The sequence below is a fragment of the Leguminivora glycinivorella genome, chromosome 5, assembly GCF_023078275.1.
Source record: "Leguminivora glycinivorella isolate SPB_JAAS2020 chromosome 5, LegGlyc_1.1, whole genome shotgun sequence".
NCBI lineage: Eukaryota > Metazoa > Arthropoda > Insecta > Lepidoptera > Tortricidae > Leguminivora > Leguminivora glycinivorella.
The window spans coordinates 7,947,969-7,967,087 of record NC_062975.1 but is presented as its reverse complement, the minus strand read 5'-3'; the positions used below and the strand labels follow the sequence as shown (position 1 = coordinate 7,967,087).

Here is a 19,119-nt window from a genome sequence, read left to right as displayed (position 1 = left end):
GTTCCATGTTCAATCTTGCACAGTTTGCAGTCTGTTGAGATTAGTAGTAGTAGTAGTAATACACTTTATTGTACAAAAATAAGAACATATATAACAGGAAAAAAAGAACACACACATCATTTATACAAAGGCGAACTAAACTGTACTAGGCGAAGGAGATTAGATACATTTCAGAACACCCAGGGCCGGATTTAGGATACAGCGAGTGGAGCGGCCGCTCTAGGCGTTAAGTGGTAATAAAAGGGGTGCCAAAAAGCAATCATCATCATCATCCTTGCGTTATCCCGGTATTTGCCACAGCTCATGGGAGCCTGGGGTCCGCTTTCACAACTATGGCCGCTAAAAAACAATGTGGTTAAAAAAACAGATGGTACTCTTTCAGTGATTTTTTTAAAGAGTGTCGGGCTGGTACTGAGCATACCAATCAAATACCAAAACGTATTGAAAGTATGTACAAGTTCTCGCGCCGTGTAAAGTAAAATGACCCTTTATGGGAATACGCGGCCGTTATTACTAAGGGCTGATTTACACGACACGATATCTCGCATGCGAGTATAATTACATACATACATACATACATACAATCACGCCTGTATCCCATAAAGGGGTAGGCAGAGCACATGAAACTACTAAAGCTTCAGGGCCTGCCTGAGTCTGTGTTCCCACATGGCAATCCAGGTCTCTTTAAGAGTAAATAGGTTCATAAAGAAAACGAAACTGTGGCATTGCAGTGAAAGGTTGCCAGCCTCTCGCCTACGCCACAATTTAACCCATATCCCATAGTCGCCTTCTATGACACCCACGGGAAGAAAGGGGGTGGTGAGTATAATTATAAAGCGGAATATAACCTCAGTAGTTCACAAGTTATCTGAAATCGCAAGTGCGTCCGCACGCCATCTAAATGAGCCTTGCGGATAAACAGGTAAAAAAGTATACATGTTGATACAGATAATATTACAGGTCGTCATCAGCTGAGTCGTCCCGGACGGACGCTGCGTCCGAAAACGAGGAGAGACTGGCGCCGTTCCGGGAGGCGGTGCAAGCGTGCGTCAGCGCACTGCTCGACGACAGCCTGAGCACTGAACCCGATCAGGGCAAGGGAAGGAAAAAGACTGTCCAGGTAACACTCCCAATTGTTTCTTCGCGGCATTATCTTACAACTCATGAGAGCCTGTGCTCCTTTAGTGACTGATCCTATGAACGGTGTAGACGTTAGTTTTGCTAAAGACAGTTCGACAACGAGGATAGACTGGCACTGTTTCGGGAGGCAGTGCAAGCCTGCGTCAGTGTACTGCTCCACAATAGCCTGAGCCCTAAACCTGATTAGGGCAAGGGAAGGAAAAAGACTGTCCAGGTACAAAACTCCCAACCACTTCCATAAGTTGCCACATCTCATGCTGGAGCCCACTTTTGCAACTGCCTTGGCGTGTGCACCAGTTTTACGAAAGAGTGACCGACAACGAAGAAACACTAACACCGAGCCTAACCAGGGTAAGGGAAGCAAAACGACTATCCAGGTACTACACTTCCAATAGTTCCAATCTCTTCCTTGCATTATGTCACGGACGTCCCACCCTGGGGTCAACTTTGGCAACTGATTCCAGGATATTGACGTCGATACTAGTTTTACGAAAGCAAAGTTTTTGAAGAATGCTTTACGCTATCCAAATATTGATAAAAACAGAAATTATTTTGTCAAAGTATCTAAGCTAAGCTAATTTACAACTTTCCTAAATTGATTGATGGATTATTTATTTTGCAATAGGACTGATTAGTATCACTTAAAGGAGCTAAATTTAATTCCCCGAAAAATATTATTAATTACTGTCTTTGCCGCCAGGCGTATTAAGTTTATCGGAATTCCCGACCCAACTCGGTTAACCCCTGTTGAACAAAGAATTTATTACCACCAAACGTAAACAAATTGATAAAGTTTGGCTTAAACTCAATCAAGTCAATTTGAAGTTCTCTGAAAAGCCGCCGATATAACTTATCAATAAATTCACTACGTCCCGTCTATTTTGTTTCAGGAAGTTTTCTTGGAGCACATCACTCATCTTAGAATATGTATAGAACATAGGCGTCAGTATAAGGTAAATGTTAAGCAAATCGAGGATGCAGCGAAGAGTATACTAAGCAACGCAAAAGAAAACTACGAAAACCGGACGCGACACCCTCCCGTCTTAATTTATGGACCGGACGCTTCTGGAAAAAGTACTTTATTGACACATTTGTATTACAAATGTGAGGAAGTTTTCCCCAAGCCTGTTCTAAGGATAATAAGGTTTTCGGCTTCCACCCCGAGATCGGCCTACAATTTGGAACTTTTGCGAGTTATGTGCCAACAAATATCTATCATCTTGAACATTCCGGAAGGCTACTTGCCAAAAGACGCCAGTTTCGATCCTTTGTATATTAATAATTGGTTTCAAAGTTTATTGAGGAGATGCGAGGACATGGAGAATGAGATTTTGCTTATATTTATCGATAACGTGCATAGAGTGAATCCGCTGGAGTGCGACATAGTGACAGGGTTGTCATGGTTACCGATGTCTTTGCCTCGGAACGTGTTCCTGGTGTGCACGAGCGCAGTTCCACTCGAGCAGCTGCAGCTGACTCCTGCGCAGAAGGAGAAGTTCAAGGTGCAGCAATGCTACCATCTCCTCGACGCTATAGCTGAGACATCAGAGAATAACAGCTACGGAGATTACATAGACAGTGCCTTTGATAAATTAGAAGCCGTCTTCGGATCTAAAGCCTTTAGTAAATTAGCAGGTAAATAATCTAATCTACACTGTACACATACTATACATGCTCGTGTTCCTAATTTATTTAGATGCAATTAATTCTGGTCTTGATTTTAGGTTATATAACTTGTTCGGAGTTCGGCCTCACGGAGCTCGAGTTGCTGGAACTTCTCATGCCTACGAGCAACAGCGACGCGGTCATAACTCTGAAGGATGCCAACTTTAACTTTTCTACTTTATGTGTCGCCAAATATATGATGAGTAAGTGACAATCTGACGTTAACTTTTCTAAGAAGCTTTGAAGCCTGTATCTTGTGACATTAAAAGTTTTGGATTCTGTGTCAGTTTATGAAATATTTAACAAGGACACTTTACGTAAAGATATTAAATAATTTAACGGTGTATTTGCCTATAATTTCACAGCTTTAGCATGATTTTGAATGTTAGTAGTAGTTAAGCATAAATTTGCAAGCGACATCTGTTCCAATTAGTGGATTTAGGTATTCCGCGACGCACGCGTTGCCGCGATATTCGTACTGATAAATTAATTTAGGGGGTAGGAAATTTCACTAACAGGTTTCATAGCTCACACACAGCTTGCTTTGAACTTTAATATACTTGAAATATAAGATCAAAGCACGATAAGACATTGCCAAAAATGACTTTTTGTTTAAAGAAACATTAATGCCAGAAATATGCTGAGATGAGGCCATTTGTCGTGTTATGTATTTTATGTTAGTCTTTTGAACATTAATTGATTATTTGCGTATTGTGTGTGTGATTAAAAATCATATTCTCTCTCTATATTTTAGCCTCGCAGCTATTTTTATAAAGCAACAATTGCATGACAATGCATGGAAATCGCTAATAACACTGCTGATACAATTTTACACAAGGACCCTCGCCCGACCGTCGCTGCACGATCGGGCTTCTTACGATTTATTTTCGATACCATTGGCCGTAAATTAAAAAAAAAACCTGAGTAGGACAAAGTACATACATACAATCACGACTATTTCCCAGAGGGGAAGGCAGAGCTCACGGATTTTTAAGAAAAAAAGTAATGTCACTTCATAAATAACCTCGTTTCATTCTCAGAACCTCTAATAGCAGAGAACGTAGTGTCGGGCCGAAGCACGTGGCGCTGGCGGGCCGCGGCGGCCGGGGCGCGCGCGCGCAGGCGTTACGTGCGCGTGCAAAGCGCGCTCAGAGATGCACACTCTGATCTGGCTGCACTACACTTTGCCAACTTCCTGCAGGACCCTGATGATACGGATACTTCGGAAACACAGGAGCCTGGTAAGCTGCTAATAGTTTACCCCTCGTGCGGTAGATCTTCTTTTCTCGAGACGCTTTAAGCTAACCACGCAGCGCCCACTGTTTTTAAATTATGAAAAGCAGTCGCGAGGTCAAAATATAAGGTAAACGTCCCAATGAATGACACTATTAGGAGGGATTTGAGACATTTTCTATGAAAACTACTTATTATGTCACCCATACAGATTACTGGTGTATGCAAATTTATGAACCAATCCTTCCTTTATGTCAGTGAAACATTACATTGTATAATAGTAATAACATTTCTCTATAATTTCAGTTTCCCTTGAGACCTGAAATTGTACCAATGGATAACACGCGAAAACTCGTATGTCCCAATATATGACTATGGAAAAAAAAAATTGGCTGTCCTAATGTATGACAGTGTGATACGGTAATTCCGTAATTATTAGCTGCTGTAGCAACAGCTATCCCTCTCGATACTTCGTCTAATGCCTTTAATACGTCATATAAACTATATTTTTAGAGTTTGGAGGCATTTTTACTTTTATTTATCTATATCTGTAACCAGTGTATGACACTATACTTTAGACCTAATGAATGACATGTAAATACGTACCTGTCATTCACTCTATATCCATAGTAAAACAGTGTATGACACCCATGTCAGACACTACTCACGTGATAGATAGAACATTTATTTTTACAGGGTATATTATACGTATGTTATACTTCCTTAATTTATTGTCAAAATAAAAACTTGTGAAATTACATTTTGTGCCAATGAATGACGCGGGTGTCATACACTAGTAAAATCTAAAAATTTGTTCCAGTGAATAACATGTCTTTAAAATACTAAAGTAAGGAAAATAAGCTACTTTCAATTTACTAAATCAATTGTTTAATTACTGGGGACGCTATTGCTATGTCTTGTATGGGAACCCTGCATTTTATGATTAAGCACTGAGACTTGGCACAGTTGTTCATTGGGTGGCCCTGAGTAGATAAAGATCGGGAGGCATCGAGAGCCCCCCTTAATTTAGGAGGGAGGAGGGGGGGAAGGCTGGCGCCTCCGCGCTTCCTTTGAAACCATATTTCTCTAAAACTATACAAAATAGGGCATGCAATATATCATTTTCGGATAAATGAAGGACGAGGAATTTATTTTTGGAACAAAAAAAATGTATTTTAGAACAAAAATACAAAATAAAATGGGAAAATCTGAAAACGAGATTTTTTTTTATACATATTATTGCACATTTTATGAAAACTGTAATGGTTTTTTCTAAATAAAAAATATTATTTCATAGCTACATTTATCTAGTTTTAGAAAATGTATAATTTGTTCTAGAAATATATTATAGGACGAGTGATAAAAAATAATTTACATCGCCCGATAGGGTGATTTGAATGCTCATTTCAATAAGTTTTGTCAATGATTTCAGGTATAATCACTATTTTTAACACACGAAAGCCGTAATCATTGTAGTTTATGGCTATTTTAGTGATTAATGTACTTAAAATAAAAAAAAATACAAAATTTTTAAAAAATATTAAAAATGTGATAATTTTTTTTAACATTATCCTATTTTGTTCTTTCTACACAATATATATCTAAAAGCAATAAATATCAATAAAAAGCCACATTTATACAGTTTATAAAAATATATAGTTTGTTATATAAATATATTACGCGAGATAAAAAATAATGAAAGTGACGTGGCAGGGCGATCTTGATGTACGGTACGGGTCAGCTTGTATGATTCGATGAGGTGAGGTAAAGGTACTCAAAGCTCTCAAAAAGTGTAGTTATTTAGAGTACTTCAAATTAAACAACATACTCCTATATAGTCTGAATTTAACTATTTATATTACATGAAATGATCGATTGATATGATAGGTCAGATATATACATTGCCCTTGGTCTGTGCTAATAACAGACCATTAACCCGGCCCCAGGGATGATAGGGACACCTCCCCTATTATCCACTGGGGTAACTCCTGACCGGCGCGTCCTTGCCGTGGGGGTGGGCACCTCACATTCTAGTAGGCCGGAATGTGCAGGTGGCGGAGTTCGGTCAGGGACCCAGTCCCGTGGGGTATAGCACGGAACCCTTGCCTAGGGTCACAGGTGAAGTCCTCAACGGCTGCAAAGGCGAAGATGGAGTCCATTTACAACGGCGGAGCAGGTGGAAGGGGCAAATCCTAGTAGCAAGCTAACTCCAAATGATGGAGTAACAGGTTGTGCTAGAGCTACGGCATCAGGCGGGGTGACGTAGTAGGGTTGGCGGCGGATGAGAATCTTCCAACGGCGGCACCCAAACTCTCCAAGAGGGTTACCGTCTTGGCGTCAGGCGGCAGCCGGCCGTAAAAACATACAGCCAATCTTCATTTCCCTGTTCAAACATGAAAGCACAAAGAAAGAGAGAGAGCACTAATACTAGGGCGTCCCCCTTAAGCGACGGTCGGAGCAATACATGCGATTCACTGCGATTAGCAACGTGGAACCTCGGTTCTATGACTGGAAGGAGTACTGAACTCAGCGAAGTCCTAAAAAGACGACGCATCGACGCATGTTGTGTACAAGAGACCAAGTGGAAGGGGTCCAAATCTAGACTCATCGGTAATGGCTACAAATTGATCTATCACGGAACCACCAGCGGCAAAAACGGCGTAGGGATAGCTTTATCGGAGAAACTGACCCAAAGACTAGTCGGAGTGGAAAGGGTTACAGACCGGCTTATGGCAGTTAAGCTGGCGTTAGAAAAACAACCCGTCATGAATATTATCTGCGCTTATGCACCGCAAACAAATAGTAAAGCGGACGATAAAGACGCTTTCTGGGACGATCTGTATCTTCTAAGTAATAACATTCCCAAGGATGAAAATATTCACCTAGGCGCAGACCTGAACGGCCACGTCGGCAGACTAAGCACGAATGCAAAAAGTTGTCACGGTGGTTATGGATATGGCGCCCGAAACCTTGATGGGGATCGGATTATTCAATTTGCAACGAGTTGTAACTTAGCAATTGTAAACACCTACTTTAAAAAGAAGGACGCTCATCTTATTACGTATAGCAGTGGAGGGCATTCAACGCAGGTGGATTATGTACTGGCCAGAAAAAGACAGCTTGGAAGCTATAGAGACAGTAAGGTCATACCCGGCGAAGCATTAACAACCCAACATAGAATTCTAGTAACTAAGTATAAGCTACCCAAACCTATAAGAATCAATAATAAATTAACCTCGAAAATTAAATGGAGATTGCTAAAAGATGAGGCTGGTCAACAATTTATTCATGACATGGTAGAACATCTTAAGCCCATAAATAACAGCAGAACAACGGATGAGGTGTGGAATGATTTCGAGACTACCTGTAGAGACACCGCCGAAAAATACCTAGGCAGGACCAGAAATAGGAAAGGCCCCTTTAAAGAAACGGAGTGGTGGCAAATAGAGGTAAAAGATGCCATTAACGCCAAAAAGAATGCGTTCAAAAAATGGCAATCTACAGGAGAGTGCTCAGATCTCGATGAGTATAAAAAAGCCAAACATGAAGCCAAGCGTCAAGTAGCTAAATCCCGAGCAAAATCCAATGCAAAATTTTACGAAAGTCTGGAGTCGGCCAAAACTGATATCGATATATTCAGAATAGCAAGATCGCGAAACAACAACAGCAAGGATATCAGCAACGTGAAATATATAAAAGGAAAAGATAACCAACTTTTAACTAAAGACAGCGATATAAATGATAGGTGGGTCGAATACTATGAAAAGCTTTTAAACAAATCTAACCCCAGAACTAGCAACCACACGAAACCACCACATGTATCTGGTCCAATCCCGGAAGTTACAACGGACGAAATCATCAAAGCTCTAAAGCTAATGAAAAATAATAAAGCTCCCGGACCAGACGAAATACCCGTCGAGGTCTGGAAAAGTATGGGTAATGATGGGATTTCGTGGTTGCAAGATTTATACAATAGGCTGATTCTAGAACAGTCTATACCAGATTCATGGCGCAAAAGTCATCTTATACCCTTTTACAAAGGGAAAGGTGACGTACGAGAGTGCGAAAACTACAGAGCTATCAAACTGATGTCTCACAGTCTGAAGATCTGGGAGAGGATTCTTAACAACAGATTGAACAATATAATAGAGCTCACGCCTAATCAGTGTGGTTTCGTAGCTGGCAAAAGTACATCTGATGCTATACAGGCCATTAGGATTCTAATCGAGAAAGCAAAGAGAAATAAGACAAATTTGCACATGGTTTTCATCGATTTGGAAAAAGCCTTTGACCATATCCCCCGAGATCTAATATGGGAAGCGCTTAGATCACAGCTTGTTCCGGAACCCTACATTGACTTAATCAGGGACATGTATAGAGATGTTTCAACTCAAATAGTCTGTCCTGCAGGAGTTACCAAAAGCTTCGCATTGAGAACTGGGGTGCATCAAGGGTCCACTCTTAGCCCACTATTGTTTAACGTAACCATGGATTACCTTACGAGGAAGCATCAGCAGCCGGTACCGTGGAATATTTTGTATGCGGATGATGTTGCCCTGATATCGGAATCAGCCGAAGAACTGCAAAACGTATTCAATCTCTGGGCCGATGCTCTAGAAACAAATGGCCTTAAAATTAACCGAAAAAAGACAGAGCATATGTCCTGCATATTTGATGATTCTACAAATCCAAATGATGTCAAGATAACCATCGATAATACCATTCTGCCCACTGTAGAACAATTTAAATATCTTGGGTCTGTTATAAGCAACGATGGGAGGATTGACGCTGATCTCACACAGAGGACTAACACTGGATGGCTTAAATGGCGTGAACTTACTGGCGTAATGTGTGATAAACGCATGCCCATAAGAGTGAAGGGTAACATCTACAAAGCAGCCATAAGACCGGCAGTACTTTATGGGTCAGAATGCTGGGCCACAAACAAATGTCACCTAAACAAACTTCACACCACGGAGATGCGTATGTTGCGTTGGTCTGCAGGCGTCACTCTGTTAGATAGGATTCGAAACCAGTATATCAGGGGCAGTTTCAAGGTTGCACCGATAACAGACAAGCTTGTCGAGAAGCGCCTACGGTGGTACGGGCATGTTCAAAGACGACCTCCTGATCATATTGTCAATGTAGCCTTAGCGATGCCTACGACGACGCGAGGAAGCGGGAGACCACCTACCACTTGGTTGACGACGGTGGGGAAAAACCTGAGAGAGCAAGGGATAGACGACGCAAACCTGCCACTAAACCGTGCACTATGGAAGAAGAGAACAGGGAAGGCCGACCCCAAGTAAATGGGACAAGGTCTGGGAAGAAGAAGAAGAAGGTCAGATATATACATCTGATCCTAATACATACATCTTGTGAAATAGTAGTTATCTATATGATTTGCATAATTTATGGATAATTCTTACTTGACATATTTATTATTCCAGATCTGCGTCCTGTACTTTGGTTAACGAGTGCCGAAAATAGTTATTAACCAAAAAAGACCGCCAAATTAACAGCATTTCACCGACAAAAGCTGCCTTGCACCATTTTTGTAAGGGTTATAGGTATATCAAGGTGTCCATGTATGGGGTCAACTAAACCCAATTCAAAATTTGCCATTATTTTTTACTTGTGGCTGGACGAAAGTCTGTAACAATTGGGATTTGGGAGCCTACTTGCCCGCAACGTTGCCTGTTGCTGCAGAAACATGCCTCGAAATTGTCGGATGCAGGTGTAATAAAAAACAGTGCCGCGTAAGGTGCAACCGTAAAAAAATACTTTTTAAATTAAATGTTCGGAGCTGATGTGCTTATGCAGTGGATGTTGTGATATATACATAATTAAATTCAGACTATTCATGTTGTTTTATTTGAATAACTCAAAATAGCTACACTTTTTGAGAGCCTTGAGTACTAGCCCCGATACACATGTTTTCGTCTAGTCAGACCATTTTTTGAGGTTCTCCTTTGTACAAAAGCAATGTCTTAGTTCAAAAATCATTAATGTTTAATGCTAATACGAATCTAGTTTATTTTTTATGGCACTATTGCGCAATAACTAACTATCATTGATACTGAAAGGAAGAATATGACGATTTTTATTTTATCTTTTATGGATGGGTAAAACCGATTTAAGGGGGCCCAAAGGAACTAAATTCTGCTAGTAAACTAAAAAATCTTCAAGCCTATGCATGCAGAACTGCTTTAGGAGAGGAGAACGTGATTGAGACATTTTTTTTGCAATATAAGTCACATGCAATTTTATTTTACAATCAAAATAAACTATATTATAGGACTTTTACAATTTTCTGTACTGGGTCGTGATATACCTACATGTGTAAACGTTATTAGAATAAGTATATTTCTGTATTACTAGACGAACTCAGTGGAGTTAATGCTCAGAAGTTAATGCAGTGGCATAGCGGGTAGTACCTTTACCTCACCTCATCGAATAATGCAACGTAAGATGTACATTAAAATTTTCATTTTCATTATTATTTATCTCGCGTTTCGTAATATATTTATATAACAAACTATATATTTTTATAAACTGTATAAATGTGGCTTTTTATTGATATTTATTGCTTTTAGATATATATTGTGTAGAAAGAACAAAATAGGATAATGTTAAAAAAAAATATCACATTTTTAATATTTTTAAAAAATTTTGTATTTTTTTTTATTTTAAGTACATTAATCACTAAAATAGCCATAAACTACAATGATTACGGCTTTTGTGTGTTAAAAATAGTGATTATACCTGAAATCATTGACAAAACTTATTGAAATGAGCATTCAAATCACCCTATCGGGCGATGTAAATTATTTTTTATCACTCGTCCTATAATATATTTCTAGAACAAATTATACATTTTCTAAAACTAGATAAATGTAGCTATTAAATAATATTTTTTATTTAGAAAAAACCATTACAGTTTTCATAAAATGTGCAATAATATGTATAAAAAAAAATCTCGTTTTCAGATTTTCCCATTTTATTTTGTATTTTTGTTCTAAAATAAATTTTTTTTGTTCCAAAAATAAATTCCTCGTCCTTCATTTATCCGAAAATGATATATCGCATGCCCTATTTTGTATAGTTTTAGAGAAATATGGTTTCAAAGGAAGCGCGGCGGCGCCAGCCTTCCCCCCCTCTTCCCTCCTAAATTAAGGGGGGCTCTCAATGCCTCCCGATCTTTATCGACTCAGGGCCACCCAAGGAACAACCTGTGGCAAGTCTCAGTGCTTAATCATAAAATGCAGGGTGTTGTGCAATAGCGTCCCCAGTAAATGTATCATCTAACAGTTTATAATGATGTTTTACCAGTAACTTCAAAATCCTGGTTTTTATTTCCACTTTTCAAAAGCAGTTTCTTAACAGATTTAGTAAAAATTACGACGCACAACCAGCTAGATGCACCTCCTTGCAAAAACTACCCCACAAAATAAAAATTACTAAACTTATCATTCACAAATTCTAAACAAAATTCATAGATAACGCTGACGATCGATTAAGTCCTGTATCTTGTTCATACTGTTAACCGATTTCTTATTTTTTTAAATAAACTGTGAAATAGTCATACATTGGGTCAGTGTCATCTATTGGGACGTTTACCTTAGTGTTGTCCAGCCCGCAGCGTTAACCTATTCGTAGTTTGACGCGTCGTATGGACAAACTAAGCATAAAATAAAACTAATAAACAAGCCAAATTTATTCAATGATAATCACAAACCCTGGAATCATGCAATGGCTGTTGCATGCTACGGTGGTCATTGCCGTCAGGAACTATGTCTCTCTAATAATGCTTTAATGAGAAAGATGCCCGCATTTGCTTATATATAGTTTTCTTATCAATATTTTGCGTTATGAGTCAAGTTACACTCATTATACTCTGTCGCGTCTATAGCTATTAGATCGTTACTAATTATTCCCTTCCATAATTAAAAAGGTACGCTAAGCTGTTAATCTCGGCGGTAAGCAGCCCACCCAATTAAAAATGGATTACTGCTGGTTGGGAAATTAAAAGTTTCGTTATAACAAGTTATAATTTAAATTTTTTAATCGTTTAGGTTCAGCCCGGAATTTAAAAACATTGATTAAAGCGTTCTTAAATCAGTAAAAACGCCTGCGAAGGACGTTACTAAGCTATTTTAGAATAAATCTAAATGTGGATACAACAATTTAAGTTCTCGCGCTTTGTACACTTTTTTAAAATACACCATTTTTTAAGAGTTGGCTAAAAGGTAATAATATTGTTTTATCGCGTTCGATCCATGTGTGTCTTTAATAAATGTGGATGTGGACAGATATATCATTGTACCTATGATTAATACATTTTAAATTAAATAATATACAGCAAAATAAATCACCCACATTATTAATTAACACAAGTCAAATTATATTCTATTGAAAATATTTCAACTTGTCTATAAATATACATTAAAACCGAAATAAATTACACATATGAAAGCAAAAGTGACCAAGGCCTCCAGTGCCTGAGGCTGGAATCGAACCAGTCAGAATGAATATATAATGTATACTTAGAATGGTCAGAGGGTGCTACGAGTCCTTGTATAGATTACTTACTCATATGAGAGATAATTTCGACCTCAGCAGCTGTGACCTGGGTAGCCGAACGGAAACAGGCATCTGCCGCGATTGTAGAGTACGCCGGTTCGATTCCAGCCTCAGGCACTGGAGGCCTTGGTCACTTTTTGTTTCATATGTGTAATTTATTTCCCTTTTAATTCACCACATTACATTCAATTTACCTGCGCTCTTTTACTCCTGTAAAAAGTAGTCACGTATATTTTCATTTAAAATGTCGTTTGAACATCTTTAACTAAGCTCCTTTGACTCGCATGATACTCGAGCCCGACTGCCAGCAGAGAAAATCCGATATCAGTAAATTGTTCTTCATTTTTGCAACGCGATTGCAAATTGAATTAGCTGCTTCAGATAGCGTTCCAGCGTGGAGCTCAACTTTCGCAACTACCTAAATATTACATGTCTCGATGAATTATGCAGCAACATGTGCTTTAGAGGGTGAAATGTTTCACGTAAAGTTGGGTGATTTAATGTTTCATGGAAGTTTATTAATTTTGAAATTACTCTTGTAGACTCAGTTCATTTTTTTTTCGATAAAGAATTTGGCAATAAGTTCAGTTTTTTGTTATTCATAAATAATGTTGTAATGTCCTATACTAAGATTATATATAGATAGCTACGAAAGATTGAGCTGCTTGAGATTGTGCTTTTTAAACCAGGTTGCGCAGACGACGACGACGCACTACTAGACTCGACGCCATTTCACTCGGGCAGTCGGACAGCGGCGGCGTTCACACAGCGCCATGTCGAGGAATCTTGGCTACACCTACTTCTTGCCGGCGATTTCTCAAAGCTGAAGGACCTCACTGTCTGCAACTTCGACTTTTTGCTGGCAGCGGTAAGTGACTGAAACTATTCAACGTCATGTGGTTTTGTCTTGCTGAACTCGAGAGTCTCGAGACTACTCTACTCGGGCAGTCGTACAGTGGTTACTTGCTGGCAACTTCTCGAAGCTTAAGAACCTCACTGTCCGCAAGTTCTACTTTTTGTTGGCTGTGGGTTCAGGAAGTGTCTGAAGAAGAAATCACTATTAATGATGTAAATGATGTATTCCTTGCAACCACTACTACTGTAGGTAGTTTAATTACACATCCATTTGTAGCCGATTTCATTATAAAATTTACAAATATTGTAGTGTTTACTAGGGGTTCTTATTTACTATGTCCCAGATTTGTAAGTTCACATTTTTGACACATTTGTTTTGAAGTATGTTGCGATGTGGCTAAGACGTATCGTTTGCCAAATCTAACGATTAATTTCGAATTGGTTGAATCGATTAGGCCCTATGTACATGTACAAGGAGGTGCTTAAACAAATATACGATTTCTATCAACTTAGTGAAATGTCATTTGAATCGAAATGACAACTCTGCCACAGCACTAGTTTAAAAATAAAAAATGAATAATAAATGACGTAATAAGTAAATCCTGGGTGTTAAATTAATATCGTAAAATACTCACTAACGAAGATCCGCAAAAATGTAACATGTGTTAGATTATGTTTAAAGTAAGCGAAATATTGTTTTTAAGTACTTGATTTTTTTAAATATTATTACAGGATTTTATTTAAAATTTCATTAGGTTGCGCGAGTTTACGTATTGTGGACGCTGTCATGTGTCAAAAAGAGGTTCTTACAAATCTGGGACAATAGCCGGTGCACGAACCGCCAATTATCTACTACAATTTGTTTAGGTATACTTATAAATACTCATATATTTATAGGAAAACGTAACGTATAATGAGTATTTTATGAGAAACGTTATGAAAGTGTGTGAAGAGAAAGTGGTTTGTCAGGATCGTAGTAAATGGAAATCCGTGATCTCTGCCTACCCTTCTGGGAAACAGGCGTGATTGTATGTATGTATATTTACGTAAACAGCTGCCAGAGAAATAGACGGACAGAAAGACTGCGTTTGAGTGTTCCGATTGTCACCTTTTGGTACCTAATACTAAAAGGCAAGAATAAACGTTTATTTATCTGCTTTAGCTTTGTCTAAGCATCAATTAGGCTCAAACAAAGAGCTCAGTACGGCTAGACCCTCTAGAGGCAAGGAGAACGTCACATCTTTGAAGTAAATTTCATTGTGCTATGCAAAGCTAAGTTTTTCTACGCCGCTGCTTGTCTGCTCGTAAATTGCTAACGTTGACCCCCAAGAGACTCAGCGCACTCAATATTTTAAAGGAAGAATAAGAAAAATAACATCGCCTTACAAGTTAACCTGTTAAATCAAACAAATGCTAAAAATAAACGTAAATTGCGTCACAAAGGAGCAATATATAAGGGAGCCACATAATTGGGGCTTGGGCGATTGAATCCTAGAATTCCAGGTAACCCAGGCTTGAAATATGTATGCTATTGTGTGTCAGAAACTGTTTTACGTGGCCTTTTACCAAATAAATACCTTTTAAAATCATTCAAGCAAAAAAATGTTCTGTGATAGTAACAATAAGATGTCCTGACAAATGTTTTACTTTGATGCCTCTAAGAAAAGTGCCACTTCGATTCTTAGTAACATCGAAATTAGTTTATTTAATACAGGTTGTTGTAATTCATGGATAACCTTTTCTCCACCAATAAAGCACACTCTTCGCAATAATAACACTATTTATTTAAGTAATTTTACTACAGATTCACTCCTTATTCATAAAAGTTCACTAAAGTTCACAAGCCGTTAAAAATCGTTTCCCCCTTTCTATCACACCAATACTTCGGAAAGGGACCAACGATTATTATCGGCTTGAACTTTAGTGAACGTTTTAACTCATTTCTCAGGTACAAACGGTGACGGTGTCCTATCTCCGATGCATTCTGGAACACGTCCGCTGCTACATCCTTGACCGTGACGTGGAACTTGTCTACGGCGCGGTCAAGAAGTCGAGCGATATCCTTACTCGCGACCCCATGCAGTTAGGAGCCCAGGTAAACCCTCGTCTAACCTCTATAAATCGATGCATTCTTGAACACGTCCGCTGCTCTATCCTTGACCGTGAGACCGTGACGTGGAACTTGTCTACGGCCGGACAAGAAGTCGAGCGACATCCTTACTCGCGACCCCATGCAGTTAGGAGCCCGGGTAAACCCTCGCCTAACCTCTATAAACGGTGACGGTGTGCTATCTCTGATTCATCCTGGAACACGTTCGCTGCAGCTGTATAGCAGCAGCTATATGTATACGAATACTTGACCGTGATGTGGAACTTTTCTACGGCGCGGTCAAGAAGTCGAGCGACATCCTTACTCGCGACATCCACTCGCGACCCCATGCAGTTAGGAGCCCAGGTAAACCCTCGCCTAACATCTAAGTATAAACGGTAACGGCAAACGGAACTTCATGGCGTATATCGAGTAAACTAACCTCCGACGTTTCGAGGACGGCGTTGTCCCCTTAGTTTTCGGAAAAGTCCCCAGAGACAACGCCTTCCTTTAATGAAATATTTGTTGTTCCAATCTTTTCAACAAGTTATCTCCGTAAACTTTGTTACAATTATTTTTTCGTCCTAAATAAAGGTCCCTTGGGGCGGGATGATATGTAACTAGCCTTAGCCATTTAAAAAGTAAGAATTAAAAAAAAAACTGCCTCATTTTTATTACCGTGTCTCTGGCTATCTGTGTTCGAAATTTGAATTTGTTGGCGCGGATATTTTATTATTTTTCTATTATTTGAAAATTTATTGTGTCGCTTGTTTTCAACATGGACAAAAATGAACAAAGAGTTGTGATAAAGTTTCTTTATATGAAGGGTATGAAGGGGATGGATATACATGAAGAGTTAAAGAATGTTTTGGGTGAATGTGCACTTTCTTACGCCACCGTAAAAAACTGGGTGGCTGAATTTAAACGCGGTCGTACAAGTGTCGAAGACGAAGCCCGCCCTGGACGGCCGAAAACCGTTACGAGTCCGGAAATGGTCTCCAAAGTACATGACTTGGTTTTGGCCGATCGGCGATTAAAGCTATCTGAAATAGCTGACACTACAGGTATGTCAAAAGAACGGGTACATCATATCCTGAGTGAAAAATTAAACATGAAAAAGTTATCCGCCCGTTGGGTGCCGCGATTGCTTACACACGATCAAAAAAGAATTCGGGTGCAAAATTCGAAGGAATGTTTGAGTCGTTTTCAAGGGAATAAAGCAGATTTTTTGCGTCGATTTGTTACAACCGATGAAACGTGGGTTCACCACTACACGCCAGAATCAAAAATCCAATCAAAACAGTGGACAGAATCTGGGTGTTCAGCTCCTAAAAAGGCTATGTCTGTAAAGTCAGCTGGAAAAGTGATGGCTTCCGTCTTTTGGGATGCAAATGGAATTTTAATGATAGATTACCTTCCCAAAGGTCAAACTATAAATGGAGAATACTACGCAAATCTTTTAGATAAGCTTCATGAAAGTATTCAGCAAAAACGACCAGGCTTATCCAAGAAAAAATAATTTTTCATCAAGACAACGCCAGGGTTCACACATGTGTTAAAGCTATGGCAAAAATCAACGAACTCAAGTACGATTTGTTGCCCCATCCGCCTTATTCGCCTGATCTCGCACCGTCAGACTTTCACCTATTCCCTAAGCTCAAAACTTTTTTGGGTGGACAGAAGTTTGCCTCCAATGATGACGTCATAGCCGCTGTAGAGGAGTATTTTGCAGGCCTCGAAAGAAGTCATTTTAAGGAGGGCATTGCAGCTTTAGAACGAAGATGGAATAAGTGCATTGAGCTACAAGGAGACTACGTCGAAAAATAAAATATTTTTTTTTACACTTTTATACCCTTTTATTTATTAGGCTAGTTATTTATCATCCCGCCCTCGTATTTCAAGTTAAAATAATTGAACAACATTTTTGTGACTTCCCCTTACAATTTATTATTATTTTAATGGTTATACTTTCGCCGTTTCTTCCAAGTTTCTATCCGACGCGACCGTGAAAATATTCCTATTTACTTATAATTTCTTCGGTAATTCTCCATCCTGTCTTTTATAAAGGACTAGCGACCACATCAAAATTGGTTGCGTAGTTTTAAAGATACTTACTAGCGACTTTGTTTTATACTATTTAGGTAGGTCACCTGTATATAGAACAACATAACTTTGTTCTCACCCCGAGCTCCTTTCCATGCAAATCTAATTTGCCGAGAAATAAACTCTTAATTAACTTCCATACAAACTCAAATATCAATCAAAATAGAAAGGATTGACGTTAACAAAGACATTAATTCCATCAACGGGCTTGCTGAAAGGAAAACTTTTGGAGCTGTCAAAATTAGGTTGTAGGAAAGCCGCCGGCTATAACAAAATATCAGTAATAGCTTTATGGAGTTAATTTAAAATCTTAAATTGCTAAAAGTCAGGATTTATTTACCTAAAGTAAAAATTACTTAACAAAAACAAATTAAGTCGCATTGCGTGAAAATATCAAGTCACAATTTTAATTATTCTTGAGGTATCTGAAGGAAGTATGCAGAATTAAATCAGGCTGAGATAACTTGTCTGCGCTCTAATGGCCAGTGTTATGTTGTTGAACATACAACCATAATTATAGCATACTCTGCGTCATAAAAATGCTGTAGATTTAGCTTTAGCCGGATTTTATAATCCTCCAATTTGAAAAGAAGAAACGATTCAGTGTATTGAAATCAGTTGTGTTATAAACAGTTGTATGTAAACGGTTTACGCATAAGTAGGTACACTAAGTACACAGCTAACACAAAATTTGATTGAATTTCCAAAGTAAGTTGAGTTGCAATCCTTCAACCCAAAGTTTTTTTATGTTTACAGCTTTCAAGATATAACTGTTTTAAATGTATACTTTTATTTCGTCACGTAAAAGGTAAATAAAGAAACTTAATTTATGTGCACATTGTATACGCTCGCGCTCAGGTATAACACGCTACTTTATTTCACTCGAGGAAAACAAACATCTCTTCTAAAGCTCGGTGGAGTGTAAAAGAACTTTCTTTACACTTTTTTCATACCGAGCTGTATATCATTTCCAATTTCGCGTGAAAGGGAGGAATATACGCAGTAAGGTCAGTGTGGGGAAGACCGTCTACCCAGAAAGACCGTCTACTGAATATAACTTTTGTATTTATATATCTATCACTTCTTACACCTCCGAAGGTATACCAGTTTTCATCCTTAATCCATTGATCTTCAATAGATATCCCTAGGACGAACACTAGTTAACAAAAAACTTGATTCTTGTTTCGAACTCGACCATCGAGTTCAACAAAAAATTAAAATAAAATAGAAGCAGTCGGAATATTTGTGCATTATGTATGTAACGTGTTAATTTAATAATTGTTTTTCCTGTCTAGTACAATTAATGCTCTTAAAACGCTTTCAATTTATTGTTTTATGTCCTGAAATATGTAACTTCGAAATTGTGCCTAGTCGGAAAGACCGGCATATAAGAGTAAGGCACCTTTTCTAGGCTTTATGGGAAATAAGTCGAGTTTAAACGGGTGTTGTAC

The 19,119-nt window shown here is 38.7% G+C and overlaps 1 protein-coding gene across 4 annotated transcripts in view; it reads left to right on the top strand.

Moving 5' to 3' along the window:
• The window catches only part of LOC125226075 (protein qui-1), a 210,568-nt gene that overhangs the window by 132,464 nt on the left and 58,985 nt on the right, over positions 1-19,119 (top strand). For all 4 annotated transcript variants that reach the window (XM_048129922.1, XM_048129919.1, XM_048129920.1 and 1 more), the window contains 6 exons: positions 961-1,120; positions 2,031-2,775; positions 2,865-3,008; positions 3,846-4,046; positions 13,311-13,489; positions 15,425-15,571. In XM_048129922.1, coding sequence (XP_047985879.1) covers positions 961-1,120; positions 2,031-2,775; positions 2,865-3,008; positions 3,846-4,046; positions 13,311-13,489; positions 15,425-15,571 — 1,576 coding nt within the window. The remainder of the gene's footprint in view (positions 1-960; positions 1,121-2,030; positions 2,776-2,864; positions 3,009-3,845; positions 4,047-13,310; positions 13,490-15,424; positions 15,572-19,119) is intronic.